The sequence below is a fragment of the Vulpes vulpes genome, chromosome 3, assembly GCF_048418805.1.
Source record: "Vulpes vulpes isolate BD-2025 chromosome 3, VulVul3, whole genome shotgun sequence".
Lineage (NCBI taxonomy): Eukaryota > Metazoa > Chordata > Mammalia > Carnivora > Canidae > Vulpes > Vulpes vulpes.
The window spans coordinates 74,970,071-74,990,495 of NC_132782.1; the positions used below are offsets into that span (position 1 = coordinate 74,970,071).

Consider the following 20,425-nt stretch of genomic DNA (forward strand, 5'->3'; position numbering starts at 1 on the left):
AGGCCAACTTAGACTCCGTTTCCTCCGCCCCCCACCCAGCACAGCCACTACCTTCTGTGTCCATTGAGGAGCTTATCTCACGTTGGGCTGTGATCTTGGTTGTCTTTCTGCTCCCACCAGCAAACTGAGCTCTGTGAAGTCAGGGCCAAGGATATTCATCTTTACATCCACAGCCTAGCCCAGTGCTTGGCACAGGCACTGCACCGTCAATAGTGTTTGGCGCTCAAATGAATGAAGTCCATTTCACCACTGCTGCCTCATCCTGTGGTGTCTGGTAAATGTATTTCTCATCTGTGATTTGCTCCAACTAAACCACAATACTGTCTAGACACCGAATCAGGACCCGTGTCTTCTTTTTCACCTCAGGAATATCTTTTGAAGGTATTTCTTCCCTTTCCTTCCTACTCCCATAACCGTAATCCAGGACTCTCCTTTGGTCCATCCAGTGAATATTGAACGCCTCCTGTGCCTGGCACTGCTGGACAGGGCCACCAGGAGGAAGCCCAGAAGCCACTCTCTGGGCCTTTATTGTTGCAGTCTACCTACCACACCACTACCAGGCTGCTTTTCACACCTAGATCTTTTTTTTTTACCTAGATCTTTTTTGAAAACGTGTTAGCATTGCTGGCTGCTGGGTATGGTGCACAAGAGCCTAACCACCCTGCCCCCTTGCCTTTCTGTTCTTTCTCCCACTATCTTCCCACACCCGGTTCTCCTGCCTTACTGAACTCTTTGCTATTCCAGAAATATGCCAACAGTTTCACGGACTCCATGCCCCTGAACATGTTCCCTTTGACTGGAATTATTGCCTGCTTTGTCCACCTGTCTGTGTTGTCCTCTTAAGACAGAGCCAGAATGTCTCCCCTGGCATTCCTCTCTCTCCTTACAAGCCAAGCCAGTGGTCCAGTGGTGCATCCCCATGAGCTCCCACTGTGTGTGTGTGTGTGTGTGTGTGTGTGTGTGTGTGTGTGTGTATTTTAAGTTTACAGTATCTGAGACCACTCTGGGTGTTTACTGGTTATTTCCTGAGACTAAATAGGCAAGGCGTCTATCTATCTCATTCACCGTTATATCCACAGAACCTGGTACATAATGCTTATTTTTTTAAAGATTTATTTATTTATTTTAGAGAGAGAGAGAACATGAAGGGGGGAGGGAGAGAGAGTCTCAAGCAAACCCTGAGCTGAGTGTGGAGCCCGACGTAGGGCTTGATCTCACCTGAGATTATGACCTGAGCTGAAACGAAGTCAGACACTTAACCACTTGCGCCACTCAGGTGTCCCATGGCACATAATATTTATTCTACTTAAAGTCTGATGTTTTGTGGGGCACCTGCTGGCTCAGTTGGTAGAGCATGCAACTCCTGATCTCTCCAGCCCCCAAGTTGGTTGTAAAGATTACTTAAAATCTTTGAAAAACAATAAAAATAAAATTTGATGTAATGTAGAATGTGCTACCCCCTACCTCTTGACCCTCTGTGAAGTGGGATACAACATTTGTATGATGTTACAAAGACTACTGATGGTGCTGTTTGTCCTTCTCAGTGAAGAACCCCAGCCCAGATCTTATCACCCTGACAGCTGTTGGCACAGCTGCTCGGTTCTCTTCCATGATTCAGCTTGGACAGCTAGATGGACAGGGCACGTTAGGCAGCTTTGGTCACTTGACACTGAAAAGATTTCACAGTTTGACCATCAACTGGGGTCAGTGCAGGACTGGACTGTTTTTTATTTGTCGAGACAATTGCTACTCAGGTCAACAAGCAAACAGCACTCGCATTGTGTGTCCATGCTGCTATTTCTTAGGCTTATCTGTAGATTACAGTGTTTCCATATCCCTTACCTCATTTTACCCATCTTAAAGTAAATTTCTTTGGTGTTATTAAAACCTGGGAGAATGCTCAAATGGGGAGATTTATGTTTGGGGGGATCCCTTATTAGAATATTTTGAACTTTATAGTTAGATCTGGGTTCATATTTTCATTTTGCCACTTCTTAAATCATGTCATTTAAATTCTCTGAGCCAAGCTTTAGAATGTGGTAATAACCTCTCTTGCTAGACTGTACTGTGGATTGAATGAGATGACATAGAGAAGCTACCTAATTCAGTGCCTAACAGGAAGTATTTATTAATTTGTAACCCCCTTAAATTGTAAAGAGGAGGAAAAAATTACTTTGAGATCTTGCCCCAAATTCCAAATTTAGTTTGCCAATATACCTATGTGTCTATCCTATAAAAGACTCTCTAAACATGCACTTTTATAGCTGACTTGTAAGTATAAAAGTATTATATGTACAGAGGCTATACAATGAAAAGAAAAAACTCTACTCCCACCCCATGCCCAGTCACATTCCCCAGATGTCACTACTATTGACAGTTCATGTTGTGTATTCATGGTACTGTTCTATACCTGCTTTTTCCACATAATTTATTTCAGAAATATCAACATATCAATGCATGTAGATCTACTTTATTCTTTTTAATGATATCATTCTATTCTGATTTGGGATATTTCAAATTGAGTTGACCAGTCCCTGTTAATGGATATCTAAATTGCCTATACCAGGAAAAACCTGGAAACAAGGTACTAATAAATGTTCTCAGTTTATAGGATATTAGATGTCATAGAAATTAAATATCTGTATATATACATGCTGATGCATGTCTGCATTTCTGGAAGTATCCATTAAAAACTTACTAGTGGTTGCTTTGGTGAATATTTGTTATTTTAAATGAAATTCCCTAATGCTGATATTTTTAGAAACTTTAATTGTACCCCTTTCTTATAATAGTTATTCCTAAGCTCTTAAAATTTATGTAGACCCCCCTCCCCAATTTTTAAACACAGTTTCTGTCTAGTGAACTTAAAAAATAAAATAAAAAACTGGAATTATATAGTCTCATTAACAAATCTTAAGACTTTTTACTTTGTATATCACTAATTTTATATGCTTACCCTTGTGTTTCATGGTATTATTAAGCAAATATCTAAAAATAAATCTTTAAAAGATTTAAATTGGCAAAATGTGTTTGTTTTTATTTTTTTTTAAGATTTTATTTATTCATAGAGACAGAGAGAGAGAGAGAGAGAGGCAGAGACACAGGCAGAGGGAGAAGCAGGCATCATACAGAGAGCCTGACATGGGACTCGATCCAGGGTCCCCAGGATCATGCCCTGGGCTGCAGGCGGTGCTAAACCGCTGCGCCACCGGGGCTGCCCTGTTTATTTTTATTGACATAAATTTTACCCTGGTCATTATGGAGAATTGCCTTCAGAATTTATTTATGAAAAGAGAAACACCGTATGGTTTGAGGTTTTGCTAAAAAGCTAATAATTTTATGTATAATTTATTGCTTTTTTTTTTTTAAAGAAACACATCTTTATTTATTTTTTTATTTATGATAGTCACAGAGAGAGAGAAAGAGAGAGGCAGAGACATAGGCAGAGGGAGAAGCAGGCTCTATGCACCGGGAGCCCGACGTGGGATTCGATCCCGGGTCTCCAGGATCGCGCCCTGGGCCAAAGGCAGGCGCCAAACCGCTGCGCCACCCAGGGATCCCTAATTTATTGCTTTTAATCAAAAAAGTAGATTTAAGAACTTCAGTTTTTAACCTTTCACCATATATCAGGTGCTGTCCTAACTGCTTTAAGCGATTTTACTAGGGGACTAAATATGTACTTAAAAATATGCAAAAGTAAAGGCACAGCATAAGGAATACAGTCATTGATATTGTGAGAGCAATGTAACCAGATAAGAGCTACACTTGGTGAAAATAGCATAATGAATAAAACTTGTCAAATCACTAAGTTGTATAGCTGAAACTAATGTAACATGGTATATCAATTGTGCTCAAATTTTTTTAAAAATGTGTATTTATATATATATACACACACACACACAAGCAAAAAAACAGTACAGACATATGAGTAAAGCCATGTCTCTCCTGCCTTAACTCTCTATCCCTCCCTGAGGGATACCACCATTAACACTTTCTTAATTCTAATAAATTTTAGCATATATTAAAAGCAATGTGTAAGAATGTCCAACTTGTTTTTACAAATATCACTTAGAACTATTTATTTTTGTCCTGTACTTACAAGAAAAATTGCATGTACAGTACTACTATTAACTTACTTTACCTGTTTAATGAGTTTGCTGCTTTTTAATCTTTACCTGTTTAATGAGTTTGCTGCTTTTTAATCTTTGAAGGATTTAATCTTTGAAGGATTGAAAAGGCGCCTGCCTTTTATATTAATTGATTATTGTAGAAAACATTTTATTGATAATATTATGTTTGTGTATTATGTTTGCAGATTTGTAAGCTTACATCATTCAGAAGTCTTTTTATTTGGTATTAGCTATTTGTTTTTATCTGGTTTTTAGCGAATACCAATGATTGGTTTTTAAAATTAAAAGAACTTAAAAAACAAAGAACATCTTAGGAGAAAATTGTAATGTTTGTTGATTTTTTTTTTTGCAAAAAAAAAAAAACGGCTATTAACATTTGAAATGTAGTATTATTTCTAAAGCACCATAGTTGAATAAGGAATTTTTGTATTGTTGTAATGTAGAATGCACAAGTTCATCTCATAAAGCATTGGGGAATTTGCATCTTCTGAGAGTTTTTCTTCCCTCTTCTTTAAATTCTTTAAATTCTTTTCTTCCCTCTTTCTTTAAATTCCAGGTCCTCTTCCTGGAAGAGTGACCTGGGGTCACTCTCCCTTTTCTTCTTACATTGCTTTGTAGTATCTGTAGCCTTAGCAGGCCTGATAAGCAAGTTGGAAATAGTCTGTAGAAAATCATGTAATGTTTCCTTAGAAAACCTCCAGAAAAGGCTCATACCAGCCTGTCAGCATCCCAACCTAAGATTAGAATTATGATTATGGGGATCCCTGGGTGGCGCAGCGGTTTGGCGCCTGCCTTTGGCCCAGGGCGCGATCCTGGAGACCCGGGATCGAATCCCACATCGGGCTCCCGGTGCATGGAGCCTGCTTCTCCCTCTGCCTGTGTCTCTGCCTCTCTCTCTCTCACTGTGTGCCTATCATAAATAAAAAAAAAAAAAAATTAAAAAAAAAGAATTATGATTATGCTGTAATAGGCCTGGACAGAGACAATGGCCATCAGTTACAAAAGGGAATATACAGAGAGAATGGGCACAGACTCAAAAGGCTGCATCTACATTATTCTATAAACAAGACATTCTGGAAAAAGCAAACCCATAGGGACATAGAACAGATCAGTGGCTGTTAGCAGTTGGAAATGGGGAGAAGTGTTAGTTACAAAAGGAGTGGGAGATACAAGTTTCCAGTATGGAATGAATAAGTCACTGGTATGAAAGGTACAGCACAGGGAACATAGTATGTAGTATTCTAACAGCCTTGTGCCTGATGGTAGCTACACTTGTGGTGAGCACAGTGTAGCATATAGACTTGTTGAATCACTGTGTTGTACACATAAAACATGTAACAATGTTATCAACTATGCTTCAATTTTTAACAACCAAAAAAAAGGAATTTTAGGCAGTGAAGGAACTGTTCCATATCTCACTATGGTGGTGGTTAGAAAATTGTGCATTTGCCAAACTTGTAGAACTGTATGCCAAAAAAAGAGTAAATTTCACTCTATATATAAATCTGAATTAAAATGAGGAAGATAAAAGGACACAGCTTGTCATTTGATTGTGATTATATAAGATTAGACAATAAGTCTCATCCATGTTCTAGTTTTTTTTAATTGAAGTGTAGTTGGCATACAATATTATCTAAGTTTCATATATAACTGAGTGATTCCACATTGATCTACATTATGAAAATTATTACAATATTATCAACTCTATTCCCTATGCTATATTTTTTCATCAGATTGTTTTTTGGTGTTGAGTTATATGAAGTTCTTAATATATTTTGGACATTAACTCCTCATTATATAGATCTTTTTATGAATATCTTCTCCCATTCAGACTTTTCATTTTGTTGATGATTTCCTTTGCTGGGAAAAAGCTTTTTAGTTTGATGGAGTCTTACTTGAGATTTTGTTTCCCTTGACAAAGAGAAAAAACCAAAAAAAAAAAAAAATATATATATATATATTGTTAAGACTGATGTCTAAGAGTTTACTGCCTATGTTTTCTTTTAGGAGTTTAATGGTTTCAGATCTTACATTTAGGTATTTAATCCACTTTGAGTTTATTTCTGTATATGGTCTAAGAAAGCGGTCCAGTGTCATTCTTCTGCATGTGGTGAAACTCTTCCAATCCATAAGCAAGGAATATCTTTCCATTTATTTGCCTCATATTCAGTTTGTTTCATCAGTGTCTTATAATTTTCAGAGTGCAGGACTTTCACCTCCGTGGTTAAATTTATTCTGAGATATTTTATTCACCCAGGCTCTAATTTTTTAAAATCTTGTTTAGGTTATATATACCTACCCTATAAAAGACTCTAAGCATATACCTTGAGATATTTTTGCCAATTTTTAAGTATAAAAATAGGTATATGGAAAATTGTCAAATAGTCCAGAAGGCTATGTAATGAAAAGAAAAAACTCTACTCCCAACCCATGCCCAGTTCATATTCCCCAGATGTCACTACTATTGACAGTTTACTTTGTGTATTTATGGTAGTGTTCTGTACCTGCTTTTTCCACATAATTTATTTCAGAAATATCAGCATACCAGTGCATGTAGATTAGTAGAAATTCAATTATAAGGTGAAAATTAAAAATTATGTGTCAATAAAATTTGTATTCTTAGGTTTTTGTTAGAGTTAAGCCTGATTCTAAAGTTAATTGAGTTCAGGGGTAAAATAGCGTTTTAATTTTTTTTAAGATTTCATTTATTTATTTGAGAGTGAGAACAAGTTGGAGGAGAGTGAGAGGGAGAAGCAGACTCCCTGCCAAGCAAGGAGCCCGACTCTGGGCTTGATCCCAGGACCCCAAGACTATGACCTCTGGTGAAATCAGATACTTAACCAACTGAGCCACACAGAGTGCTCCAATATAATTTTTTAAAGAAAGAATCTAGGGGATCCCTGGGTGACTCAGCAGTTTGGCGCCTGCCTTTGGCCCAGGGCGTGATCCTGGAGTCCTGGGATCGAGTCTTGCATTGGGCTCCCAGCATGGAGCCTGCTTCTCCCTCCTCCTGTGTCTCTGCCTCTCTCTCTCTCTCTCTCTCTCTCTCTCTCTCTATGTCTATCATAAATAAAATAAATCTTTTTAAAAAAAATTTTTAAAGAAAGAATCTATTTCATTTTCCCTGTATATTTTCCCTTTTATTAAGTGCATATAACATAGAACTTACTATTTTAGTCATATTTAAGTATACAATTTAGTAGTAGCATTAAGTAAATTCACACTGTTGTACAACCATTACAACCATTCATCTCTAGAACTCTCACTTTCCCAAACTCTGTGCCCATTAAACAGTTACTCCCCATTCTCCTCTCACCTCAGCCCCTAGCAACCACTATATTTCTTTCTCTATGAACTCAACTACTCTAGGTTACCATATGTATTTTTTCTAGGTCAGAAATTGCTTTGGAGCAGGGAAAAACACATAGCAAAAATGGCAAAGATAAACATGAACTCTGTAAAAAGATGTTCAGCATCAAGTCGTCAGGGAAATGCAAATCAAAAGTACAGTGAATATCACCTATGTGTCAGAATGGCTATTATCAAAAAGATAAAAAATAACAAGTGTTGGCAAGGATGTGGAGAAAAGGGAACCCTTATGCACTAGTGGTGGGAATGTAAATTGGTTCGGCCGTTGTGGAAAACAATATGGAGGGGTCCTCAAAAAATTATTAGAAACATAAAGAGGGGGGATCCCTGGGTGGCGCAGCAGTTTAGCGCCTGCCTTTGGCCCGGGGCGCGATCCTGGAGACCCGGGATCAAATCCCACGTCGGGCTCCCGGTGCATGGAGCCTGCTTCTCCCTCTGCCTATGTCTCTGCCTCTCTCTCTCTCTCACTGTGTGCCTATCATAAATAAATAAAATAAAATAAATTAAAAAAAAAAAAGAAACATAAAGAGGAGTAGAAGGTACAGGGCTTCCAGTTATGAATAAGGCACAAGGATGAGGGGTACAGCCTAAGGAATATAGGGAAAAAGAAAAATACCATACAATCTAGTAATTCCACTACTGGGTATTTAACTAAAGAAAACAAACTCATTTAAAAAGATACATGCACCCATATATTTATTGCAGCATTATTTACAATAGCCAAGATATGGAAGCAACCCAAATGTTTATCAATAGATGAATGGATAAAGAAGATATGTATATACACAATGGAATATTACTCAGCCATAAAAAAGTAAGATCTTTCCATTTGTGACAACATGGGTGGAACTGAAGGGTATTGTGCTAAGTAAAATAAGAGAAAAACAAATACCACACAATTTCACTTATATGTGGAATCTAAAAAACAAATAAACAAAGAAACCAGCTGTTAAATGTAGAAACAAACTGGTGACTACCAGAGGGGAGGTAGGATGAGGAGATCGGCAAAGTAGGATTAAGAGGTGCAAACTTCCAGGGGCACCTGGGTGGCTCCATTGGTTAAGTGTCCAATTTTGGCTCAAGTCATGATCTCAGTCGCGAAGTCAAGCTCCAGGTCGGGCTTTGCACTGGGCATGGAGCCTGCTTGGGATTCTCTCTCTCGCCCTCCCCCCCTTCAAATAAATGAATAAAATCTTAAAAAAAAAAAAAAAAGTGCAAACTTCCAGTTATAAAATAAGTCACAGAGATGAAAAAGTAAAGCATGGGCAATATAGTCAATAGTACTGTGGTAATGCTGGATGATGACCGATGGTACCTGCACTTATGTATAACTGAATCAGTATGTTGTACACCTGAAAACATTGTATACCAACTATAGTTATAACTTTATTTTTTTTTTAATTTTTATTTGTTTATTATAGTCACACAGAGAGAGAGAGAGGCAGAGACACAGGCAGAGGGAAAAGCAGGCTCCATGCACCGGGAGCCCGACATGGGATTCAATCCCGGGTCTCCAGGATCGCGCCCTGGGCCAAAGGCAGGCGTTAAACCGCTGCGCCACCCAGGGATTCCCCCTAGTTATAACTTTAAAACAAAAAAAAAATTGCTCTCTTAGGAGAAACACAAGTTACATCTTTTATAGTTTGCTCCTGCTGTTTATATTGCATGCTATCCTAACAGAGAATTTTGCATACCCCAGGTTCTATAACAATGCGTAGAATAGGTGCTCAAGGAGTGTTTGCTGAATGGATTGCTTTTACGAAAACAATGTACTATGTGACATTATCTCAAGATCCTGAAATCTTCATACCACTAATGAGACTCAAATTTTTATATTTTGTTATTCCATAGGAGATTGACATCCTCCAATAATAGACCTCGAGAAGACAGCTGGTTAAAATCCTTATTTGTCCGGAAAGTTGATCCAAGAAAAGATGCTCACTCTAATCTCCTGGCCAAAAAGGAAACAAGCAGTCTATATAAATTGCAGTGTGAGTGATAGGTTTGCTATCTTCATAGTTGACTTTTTTCCCTTTGTTCATAAGTTTATCGTTGAATTTTCTTTTGTTTCAGTTCACAATGTTAAACCGGAATGCCTAGAAGCATACAACAAAATTTGGTGTGTATACCAAACTATACTTTACTTGGGGAAAATTAACAATTTGAATATTTGTTGGTTCAGCTAACACTTGACAGCAGAGTGAGATCTTTGATCCCTCTTCTTGAAGCTGAATATTCAGAGGCTCTTCAATTGAGCTTTGTGTGGGATTGCCAAGGACATTTTGATTTTAAGGACTCACACGGCTAACTCATCACATAAGTGCTCAGACGTTAGAATGTTTCAGCCTCTTAAGGTTGGAAGCAGATACCTTGTAAGGCCATCTAGTCCATCTACTCATCCGTGCTTGAGTTCTTTCTGCAGATCTTCATGACTGCCTGTGTTTAAGTACATTCATACATTCCATCTCTGGACAGCTTTTAGTGTTAGGAATTAGAACTCACACCCTGGTGACCTTCATTGTTTCCAGCTTTACTCCTGAGTAAAACTCCACATAAAAGTCCTATATGTATTTGAATATAGCCACCATTTCTTCTCAAATCTTCCAGTCCCATTGGCAGATTCCCAAACAATAATGAGATCCATATGCTCTTACAGAATTTGTAAACTTCAAGACTAAAGAGAGAATTAAGTGCATTTGTTCTCATTTAAGGTAGCAAATTGTATTTTAATGATTGATTTTGAGCAAGTATCATTTAAAAGCATTTTTTTTACCTTTCTTATCTGCTACCTTCATGAAAAAGCAAATGATTTTGTCACCAGAATCAGTATAATTTTCAGATACAAAAATCTTTTGTTATTTTGGGAGGTGATTCGTGAAATATAACATTAGCATAGAGTTTCTTAATCACCTCAACACAAGTTCTTTTTATTTAAAAATGTCCTAAGACAAAGCAGATCTTATTTCTAAATTTTTTTTCCTAAAATGAAATTTCTTGTCCGTGGTAATGTTTCCCTGGATTATCTTTCTTGTCCTGTTTGTATCACTTCATCTCCTGTCTCAGATTTTCATCTCCTGTCTGTTCATATTTCCATTCAGATGTCTTTCTCTGTCTACCTCAACATTAGAATCACCTGACTCTTCTCACATATGTCACTCACCATGGTTTTATTTAACCTTTTCCTTAGTCCTATGCAATTGGTGCATTCTTCATTTGATATGCATTTTGATTCGTTTCATCTCCTTCTCCATCTCCCTCTCCCAGCTGGTTAAGCCCCATTTCTAAGTAGCATCCATTTTGACTGCCTTCTTGGCCTCAAGGCTGTACCTGTACCTTGCCCCACGCCCAATCCATTACTTAGAAGTTTGTCAAATTGATCTCCCTGAGTCTGCTTTCCCTACATCATGTTTTTTTCTTTTCTCTGATACTTTCAGCAGCTCCCAGTTTCCAGTATATAAAGACTTAACTCCTGCCTGGTTTTTAGGGGCCCAATGATGAGGTTCTGCCCAGCGCATCCAGTTCTGAGTACAAGTACTACCTGCCTCACAGCTGTCATTCATGTAAGGCCAGGGTTTCCCAGAGCAGCTTTGGAATCCCCAGCAAAGAAGATATGCCTTCGTATTGGTGAAAAACCTGGGCCCCAACATCAGGCCCCAGCCCCTTTCTGGACTCCACGTGGGTCATCTGTACAGGTTTTCTTCTTCACTGGCTCCCATTCAGGGTTGTCATGACAAAAAAGGAAATCCATTTCCAATAACTTCACATAATCCATTTTTCCCCACCCCTGATTTCTATCAGTCCCATGTTATTTCTAATATTAATCTTTTTGACCCAGTACGATGATCATACCATATGTATTTTTTGAAGGGTGGCATTTCACCCTTCAAAATGTGGTCATTAGGGGATCCCTGGGTGGCTCAGCGGTTGAGCATCTACCTTCAGTCCAGGGTGTGATCCTGGGATCCGGGATCAAGTCCCGTGTCGGTTTCCCCACAGGGAGCCTGCTTCTCCCTCTGTCTGTGTCTCTGCCTCTCTCTGTGTGTGTCTCTCATGAATAAATAAATCTTTAAAAAAAATCTTTAAAAATCTTTAAAAAATCTTTAAAATCTTTAAATCTTTAAAAAATCTTTAAAATCTTTAAAAAATCTTTTAAAAAAAATGTGGTTGTTGTACTGGGTCATAAATGTGTATGGGTTTTCATTTAGCTAGACATTAGAGACGATTCTGAGCTTTTCTCTCTTAACTGCATGTGCACTCAGTTCTGGTGGCCCAGCTCTGGTAGTGATCACTCACTTAATTGGCACTCAGTGTCAACAAATAGTTGGAACAGGTTCCATTTCTGACCCTTGAAATCCTTTTGCATTTATTGTTGAATCTGTACTGTACATAATTTTTCTCTTCAAAAAGTATGTATGTTTAGATTTTATTTTGGGATGGCACAGTTATGGCTCTTCCTTTTGCCTTGCTCTATATACTAATCTGTACCATACAAAGGTTTCCATGGTTAAATTAACATACTGCCAGGACCTGTCACAGCTTTGCTGCTGCTCCTGTACAACCCCTGGTAATGAACTGCAGGGGTGGGGTGGGATGCAACATGGGATTATATGGTACTTGTTAAATCCTGTCTGCTGGTTAAATGGAATCGAACCCATGTTATGGTCCATGTTGCATTTTAATTTGGATTCTTCTGCCATGTTGATGCCCTCTGGGACAGTTGGAGCTGCGTTGCTTCCAGATTCTATTGTGTTCTAGCTCCATCCTCTTCCTCCTTACAGCCAGCTTGTTCTCTGCCTCTGCTAGCTGCCTGCTCATGCTGCTTCTGTTGTCTCCCGATCTCAAACATTACTTTCTTCTCTTATTTCTTCTGTGCTGTTTTTCTACTATTCCTGTTTCTCTCCTTCCTGTCTTGGGAACCAGCAGAACTTAGCTTTTAGAGACTTCACCCTTCCTAGGTACTTCTCCCATCCGCCCTCCTCCTGAAGTAGCAAATAGTAGACCCATGTAGTTCCTGGAATCCTGGGACCTCTGGCTCTGCCTTATCCATTTTTATCACTATACTTGAGTTGTTTACAACTATTCTAGGTAGTTGGGATAACAGAAACCTAAGCCTCTGTCTGATAAGTGGAAAATTAGAGTGCAGCAGAATTCAGCTAAAAGGTTAATTCTGCACATAATTTTATCATAAATATATTCTAAGATCAGTTGTCAGAGTAGATGGCCTTTTTCCTATTGCTGACCATGTGTTGTCTACCTGGTATAATCTTGTCAGTTGTTTAATTAGTGTTGCTATTTCTTCTCTTTAAGTCAAGAGGTGTTGCCAAAGATTCACGAAGATAAGCATTACCCTTGTACTTTGGTGGGGACTTGGAACACGTGGTATGGCGAGCAGGATCAAGCTGGTAGGAAGCAGAAGTCTTTGGAATAAACCCTTGTCCCCAAGCCTTTACTGTTAATGACCTAAATAATACTAAATTTAATGCTTGTTTTATAATCAAAACCTTATAAGTCTTAGTCTAGTTTTATTGTTAAAGTAGTTTCTCCAGCAACTGTTTGCAAAAACTACTATTTTTTTTTTTTTTTGCTTTAACATTTGAATCCATTATTGAAACTCTATGGTGTAACTCATATGCCAACACGTGGCTCATTACAGTTTCGTATGATGTTAACATTGTGCATATGTAGATTATTTTCAAGGTAAGGAGTATCATGAAACTCTAAATGTATGTTGCCTTTTAAAAATATGTTTCAGTCCACCTCTGGAGGTATGAAGGAGGCTATCCAGCCCTCACAGAAGTCATGAATAAACTCAGAGAAAATCAGGTAGTGATTTTGAAAAATGTTTATTCAGACTAATGATGTAAACGATAGGACATAATTAAATGGCTTTTCTATCCTCATTTTTTTAATATTAATAAATTTTTTTGTAGTAAAAGTTTTATTATTTGGATTCTTAAAGTTGTATCAAAACATAATTAACCAGTTGTAATACTATTAACATAACAGTTCTTATTGTAAAAGTCAGTTGTATTTTGAAACCCGTGAGCTAGTACTTTCATGCCAGTAAGTCAGCCTGGTAAACTCAGTCAGCCCTGGATTACCTAACACTTAATCTGCTTCAGGAACTGCCAGCCACATAGTCTCTCCCTTGGGCTGACTTCCTTCCTCCCCCTCCCTTCAGTAATAGGTGCAGGTCAATGAAGAGAATTTTAACAGCCACACATTATTAGGAAAGAAAACCTTTTGTGTAGATAGATTCCCAGTCCAAATATAAGTGGCTTTTGGACCATCTGGTATTTTGTAGCCTCTATGTCACTTCTATTAATATGTTGTCAGACACTGTTAGGAGAACTCAAAAATGTAGGAAATTGAATTTGCTTACATTGTTATTTAAATAATTAGGATGGCTATGTAGTTTGTCATCTAAACCTGGCTACTTTTGAGAGTGAAAGTGAATGCTAATAGTTATTTTGCCGGTTCAACAAAATGTAAGCTGGGGGCTGTCTCAGGCCACCTAGGACCCTATTTATGATAGTATTCTATTATAGGAGGAACATAAATGATACAAAAATGGGTTTATATATAAACACTAAGGGATATCATCAGCACATTTTTTCCCTCAAAGGAATTTGTGGAATTCCGCAAGGCAAGAAGCAACATGCTTCTCTCTAGGAAGAATCAGCTGCTGTTGGAGTTCAGTTTCTGGAATGAGCCTATCCCACGGTCAGGACCTAATATATATGAACTCAGATCTTACCAGCTCCGAGTAAGTACCGAAACCTAAACTAGAAATCTCTAAGTTAACAGTTAAATGTGGGGTTTTCACATTTTATTAGCTACAGCATAGACCCTTGAGCTGCCTCATTCCCTCCCCGCCCCTGCCCCCCATGGCGTCAGGCCTTCCCAGAAGCCCTGCCTTGGCTGCCTGGGCCCTCTGGAACTCCTGCTGCAGCTGAGCCAGGGTCTCCCTCTGTTGCTCTGACTGCTGCTCAAGGTCCCAGAGCTGGGATTCATATCGCTTAATTTCAGCTGTGATATAGTCCAGCCTCTTCCCCACTGTGGCACAAGCCTCTCCCAGCTCCTATTTGACCAGCACAGGGCCCAGAATTTTAAAGACCACGTTGGATCCATCTAGCAGGGCCAGCTCCTCCTTCCTCCTCATTATTCTGTGAGGAGATGTGAGCACCCCTTAATGCCAACAACAAAAGTTAAGTTTACATTTTGTGATGTGTGTTTGGCATAATATTTTGATTGGTTTGTTTTCTCCAATGCCCATTCCTTGTCTTCTTTCCTTTTTTTTTTTTTTATCTTATTCTCTTTCATTTCTTCTCCTAAGTTCTTTTGTTTCATATAATCTTATATATAATGTTTTTTATTTGACATTTTTCCATAGAGCACTACTATTTTTTTTGAAGATTTTATTTATTTATTCATCAGAGAGAGAGAGAGAGAAAGAGCAGAGACACAGGCAGAGGGAGAAGCAGGCTCCATGCAGGGAGCCAGATGTGGGACTCGATCCCGGATCCCAGGATCACACCCTGGGTGGAAGGCAGATGCCCAGCCACTGAATCACCAGGCATCCCAGCATTGCTATTTTTAAGAAGAAAGACCTAAAATGCAGAAATAGGTATAATATATAGCATCTCCTATAATTGAATTAGAGCAACTAACAAATGTGAGTCTGCTGAATAAATTACAGAGCATTGTAAGAATCAAAGGGAATATTTTATAAAGACATTCATGATGTTTCCCCACGAAGTGACTACTAGAAAGAAAACCCCAGATAGCAACATTGTTAAAAGGAATATATACCAGCAGTAGATCTTAGTAGTGTAATACTCAGCATTATACTGGGAAAAAAATAGTGATCCAATTAAATTGAATTTCTTTTTAATTTCACAATAGTCTGAATGGGTACCAACAATTTTATCAGGAGGTCAGTAAATCTGGAGGATGGACCTAACCATAGTCTTGATAACCATAATTGGATGACTTACTGTAAATATTATCTTCTTCTATGAAATAGAATAGAATATTACTCCCACTATGGGATAGATATGAGCATGGTGAATAATATTATTTTGTTACATTTTTTATTTGTTGCACTTTACATTATTAAAAGTAACTTTTAAGTTAGTTTTGTCATTTGATATTTTTTATACTACTATTTCCATATTTCTTCACAGAAGAACTAACAGACCAAAATCCAAATCTCTTTTCAGCCAGGAACTATGATTGAATGGGGCAATTACTGGTGAGTATATTACCAAATGGTGAGTTTGTAATCTTATTAATAGATTATTTTAGGCCATAGTGTTAATTCTAGAAATAAAATCTGAGGATGACGCCATGATTTGATACTCGACTGTTTTATTTGATGTTGCTGTTATGAATTTTTTTTTTAAAGATGTCATTTATTTATTCATTGAGAGACATATAGAGAAAGGCAGAGAGACAGGCAGAGGGAGAAGCAGGCTCCCCACCACTGAGCCACCCAGACATCCCTCTATTATGAAATTTTTTGAACAGATACAAAACTAGAGGGATCCCTGGGTGGCGCAGCAGTTTGGCACTTGCCTTTGGCCCAGGGCGCAATCCTGGAGACCCGGGATCGAATCCCACGTCGGGCTCCCGGTGCATGGAGCCTGCTTGTGTCTCTGCCTCTCTCTCTCTCTCTCTCTCTCTCTCTCTGTGACTATCATAAATAAATTAAAAAAAAAAAATTCAGATACAAAACTAGAGAGAATATCACCATGGATCCCCCCCACACACACCTTACATACCCATTACTTAGCTTCAGTAGTTACCAACACATGGCCAATCTTGCTTAGGTTTGCCTCTCCCAACCCAGATTATTTGAAAGTAAATCCAGAATAACATGTCATTTCATCCATAAATATTTTATATATATATATATATATATATATATATATATATATATATATATATATATGGTAAGGATCCTGTTTTTTTCTGGTTTTGGTGGTTGTTTTTTTTTGTTGTTTTTTTTTTAAATAAAACCCCAGTGTTGCATTAGGTATTTCATATTCTTCTTGGGTATTACCGTTTTTGAAATGCTGTTTTTATCACATAAATAGCACCACAATGACACAGTTGCTTGGGGTTTTTTTTTTTTCTTCATTTAAGTAGCAAAATAACAATTTTGCTGATTCATAAATTCACCACAATCCCAATCAAAACCCCAGCAGGGTTCAAAATTCAAAGGACCCAAAAGAGTTAAAACAACCTTAAAAAAGAACAAAGTTGGAGGATTCATACTTCTCAGTCTCAAAACTGACTACAAAGCTAGATTAATCAAGACATGTGACACTGGCATAAGAACAGACATACAGATCAATGGGACAGAAGTGCAAGTCCAGAAATAAACTCACATATATGAGCCATTAGTTTTCAATCCATGCACCAAGACAGTCCTGTGGGGACAGGTAGTTTTTTCACCAAAGTGTGCTGAAACAACTGGATATTTTTGCAAAAGGATGAATTTGGACCCTTCCTCACATAAATACCAAAATTAACTATAGCAAAACTTTGAGAAGAAGACATAGAGAATCTTTATGACCTGGAGCTAAGCAAAGAGTTCTTAGATATAATACCAAAGTCACAGTCCACCAAAGAAAATGATAAATTATAATTCATCAAAATTAAACTTTTACAATTCAAAGGGCATCATTTAAAAAATTAAAAGGCAAGTCATAGACTGGGAGAAAATTTTACAAATCATTTCAAATAAAGGACTTGTGTCCAGCATATATAAAGAAATCCTACAACTCAATAATAAGATCAATAACTCAGTTAAAAAGTGGACAGAGGATTTGAATAAACAGTTCTCCTAAGATCTACAAATAGCCAAAAAGCATATGAAAAGATGTTCAGCATCGTTAATCATAAGAGAAATGCAAATCAAAACCACTGTGAGATAGCTCACACTGTCTCTGATGGCTATTATCAAAAGAACAGAAAATAACAAGTATTGGTGAAGATACAGAGAAGTTGGGACCTTTGTCCATTGTCAGTAAGAATGTAAACTATTGCAGCCACTATGGAAAACAGTACTGAGGTTCCTCAAAATATTAAAAATAGAATTATCGTATGATCCAGCAGCCATCCTTCTAGTTATATAATCAAAAGAATTCAAAGCAGCATCTCAAGGAGCTATTTTCACATTCATGTTCATTCCAACATTAGCCACAGTAGCCAAGAGGTCGAAGCAACCCAAATATCTGTTGAAGATGAATAAAGAAAATGTGATATATACAGGTAAAGGAATATTATGCAGCCTTTCAAAGAAGGAAATTCTGCCATGTGCTACAATATGGATGAGCCTTGAGGACATTAAAGTAAGGTAGTCATAAAAGGATAAATACTATTGGAAAAAAGAAAAAAAAAAGATAAATACTATACGATTCCACTAATACAAATACCTAACGTAGCCAAAATCACAGTAATGGAAAACAAATAGTTACCAGAGTCCAGGTGGAGGGAGCTTGGTATTTAGTGGGTATTAAATTTCAGGTTTTTTTTTTTTTTTTAAGATTTTATTTATTTATTCATGAGAGACACAGGCAGAGGGAGAAGCAGGCTCCATGCAGGGAGCCAGATGTGGGACTCAATCCCAGGACCACGGGATCACGACCTGAGCCAAAGGCAGATGCCCAACCGCTAATCCACCCAGGCATCCCTCAAGTTTCAGCTTTGCAAGATGAAAAAGTTCTGGAGATCTGTTGCCCAGCAATGTGAATGTACTTGACACTACTGAACTGTGAAAAGGCTGAGATAAGCTTAATGTTTTTTACTATGATAAAAAATAAGTAATAATCATAAAATAAATTGTAAAAAATTTCTTTCAGTAGGCAAAAGATTTAAATAGACATTCCACCAAAGGAGATGTGTAAATACCTAAAAAGTACATGAAAAAGTGCTCAACACTCTAAGTCATTAAGAAAATGTAAAATAAAACCACAAGGATATAAGACTTTACACACATTCAGATGGGTATAACTAAAAAAACAGATGATTATACATGTTGATGAAGTTGCAAATAAATTGGAGCCCTCATACATTGCTGGTGGGAATGTAAAATGGTGCAGCCACTTGGGAAAACAGGCAGTTACTCAAAATGTTACACATGAAATTACCATATGGCTCAGCAGTTAGAACTGCAGGGTATATGAAAGAATGAAACCAGTGCATCCATATAAGCTCATATATGCTGACTATAACCTTTTTCATAATAACCAAACAATGGAAACAATCTAAATGCCCATCAGCAGAGGAATGGATAAACAAGCTGTGGTATATCCACATAATGGAATACTATTGAACAATAAAGAGGAGTGAACTACTGGTGTGCACTACAAATACATACTATGTGAAAGACCCCAAGGGAGCACATAGTCTCTGATTCCATATGTACAAAGTATCCAGAAAAGGCAAATCTACAGAGAAAGATGAGTGGTTTCCTGGGGCTATGGGTGGGAACACAAGATGATTGTAGATGGGCACAGGATCTTAGCACAGTTGAATTGTGGTGATAATTGCACAAGTCTGTAAATTTACTTAAAAAGTATACATCTAATTGAATCTTATGGTATATAAAATATACCTCAGTAAAGCTGCTAATGACACCCCTCACTAAAGAGAATTTATACTGTGAATCCAAGGATAATTTGAAATGAGGAAATTGATAAATACAACACAATCAAGTGTGAAATTGGAGTCTGGGCTCTGCACCCCCCAGTTCACTGCCTCTAGCCTCTGTTAGAGCCTTGTACCCCAGGGAAGACTCCAGTTTCCAGGTCTACACCTCTGTCCACAAGGCCTGGCACATCCTAGGTGCTCGGTAAAAGTTGAATGGATGGCAGAAACTGGTGGTTATGTAAGAAAAAGTAAATTGCCAAACCTTTGAACAACCTATGTGTCTGAGAGTAATGGATTATAGTGCATTCGTGCAGTAGAATCTGAGATGGTGGTTAAAGTAAAACATTTCAATATGGATCAATATTGAAAACACCAAGTTGGGAATGTATACAGCAAGTTAGAGAGTATGTACAACATGATGTCTTTTAGGTAAATTTTAAAATGATATAACAGGAGAGTTATTTAAACAGAGTTGTTTATTTATTTATACCAGGAATTATATAAAAAGATATATTATTGTTTATGGATACATACATATGAAATAGAAATATAAAACCATGCACGAGAGGCAGCTGTTTCCAAAAAGTGGTAACCAGTGGAGGAAGAGGGAAGCAGATGGGATGAGGCGGAGTGCAAAGGGAACTTTATCTGTTTCTACAGTGTTCATTTCTTTTTGAAAGGATCTGAAATATAAAAATAGTAAAGTATTGATGTTTTAAAAATCTAAGTGGCTAGAGTGTTTCAATGGCCACAAATTTAAAAACAACTTAAAAATAATACATGTTCAGTTTTATTTTATTAGTGGCACTAATTTCTAATAAACACTTTAAAAATTAAGAGTATAGAATATTTTATTTAAATTAAGGGTTGGCAGACTTTTCTGTAAAGGATCAGATAGTAAATATCTTAGGCTTTGTGGACCATTCTGTGTTCAAAACAATTACTTAACCCTGCTATTTTAGTGAGAAAGCGGCCAGGAGTGATTGTAAATGCATGAGCATAGCTGTGTTCCAACAAAACTTTATTTATGGATGCTGAAATTTGAATGTCATGATGTTCATGTATCATGAAATATTCTTTTGGTGTGATTTTTTTCAAGCATTTAAAAAGGTAGAAATCATTCTTAAGTTCTGGGCCATGAAAACAGCTACAGAAGGTTGGATTTAGTATGAGGGTCTACTTTGCAAACCCTGATTTAAATGATAAAACTATCCATTTCTTCCATCTTAACAGCTACAGTAACTTGGCAGTGAAACATGAGAAGCATG

At 37.5% G+C, this 20,425-nt stretch overlaps 1 protein-coding gene across 1 annotated transcript in view; it reads left to right on the forward strand.

The window, feature by feature from the left end:
* Positions 1 to 20,425, forward strand: part of NIPSNAP2 (nipsnap homolog 2) — a 34,776-nt gene that overhangs the window by 4,637 nt on the left and 9,714 nt on the right. Inside the window, exons 2-7 of the mRNA XM_072752748.1 lie at positions 9,351 to 9,490; positions 9,573 to 9,618; positions 12,807 to 12,901; positions 13,252 to 13,322; positions 14,125 to 14,265; positions 15,722 to 15,753. Of these exons, the coding sequence (XP_072608849.1) occupies positions 9,351 to 9,490; positions 9,573 to 9,618; positions 12,807 to 12,901; positions 13,252 to 13,322; positions 14,125 to 14,265; positions 15,722 to 15,753 (525 nt within the window). The remainder of the gene's footprint in view (positions 1 to 9,350; positions 9,491 to 9,572; positions 9,619 to 12,806; positions 12,902 to 13,251; positions 13,323 to 14,124; positions 14,266 to 15,721; positions 15,754 to 20,425) is intronic.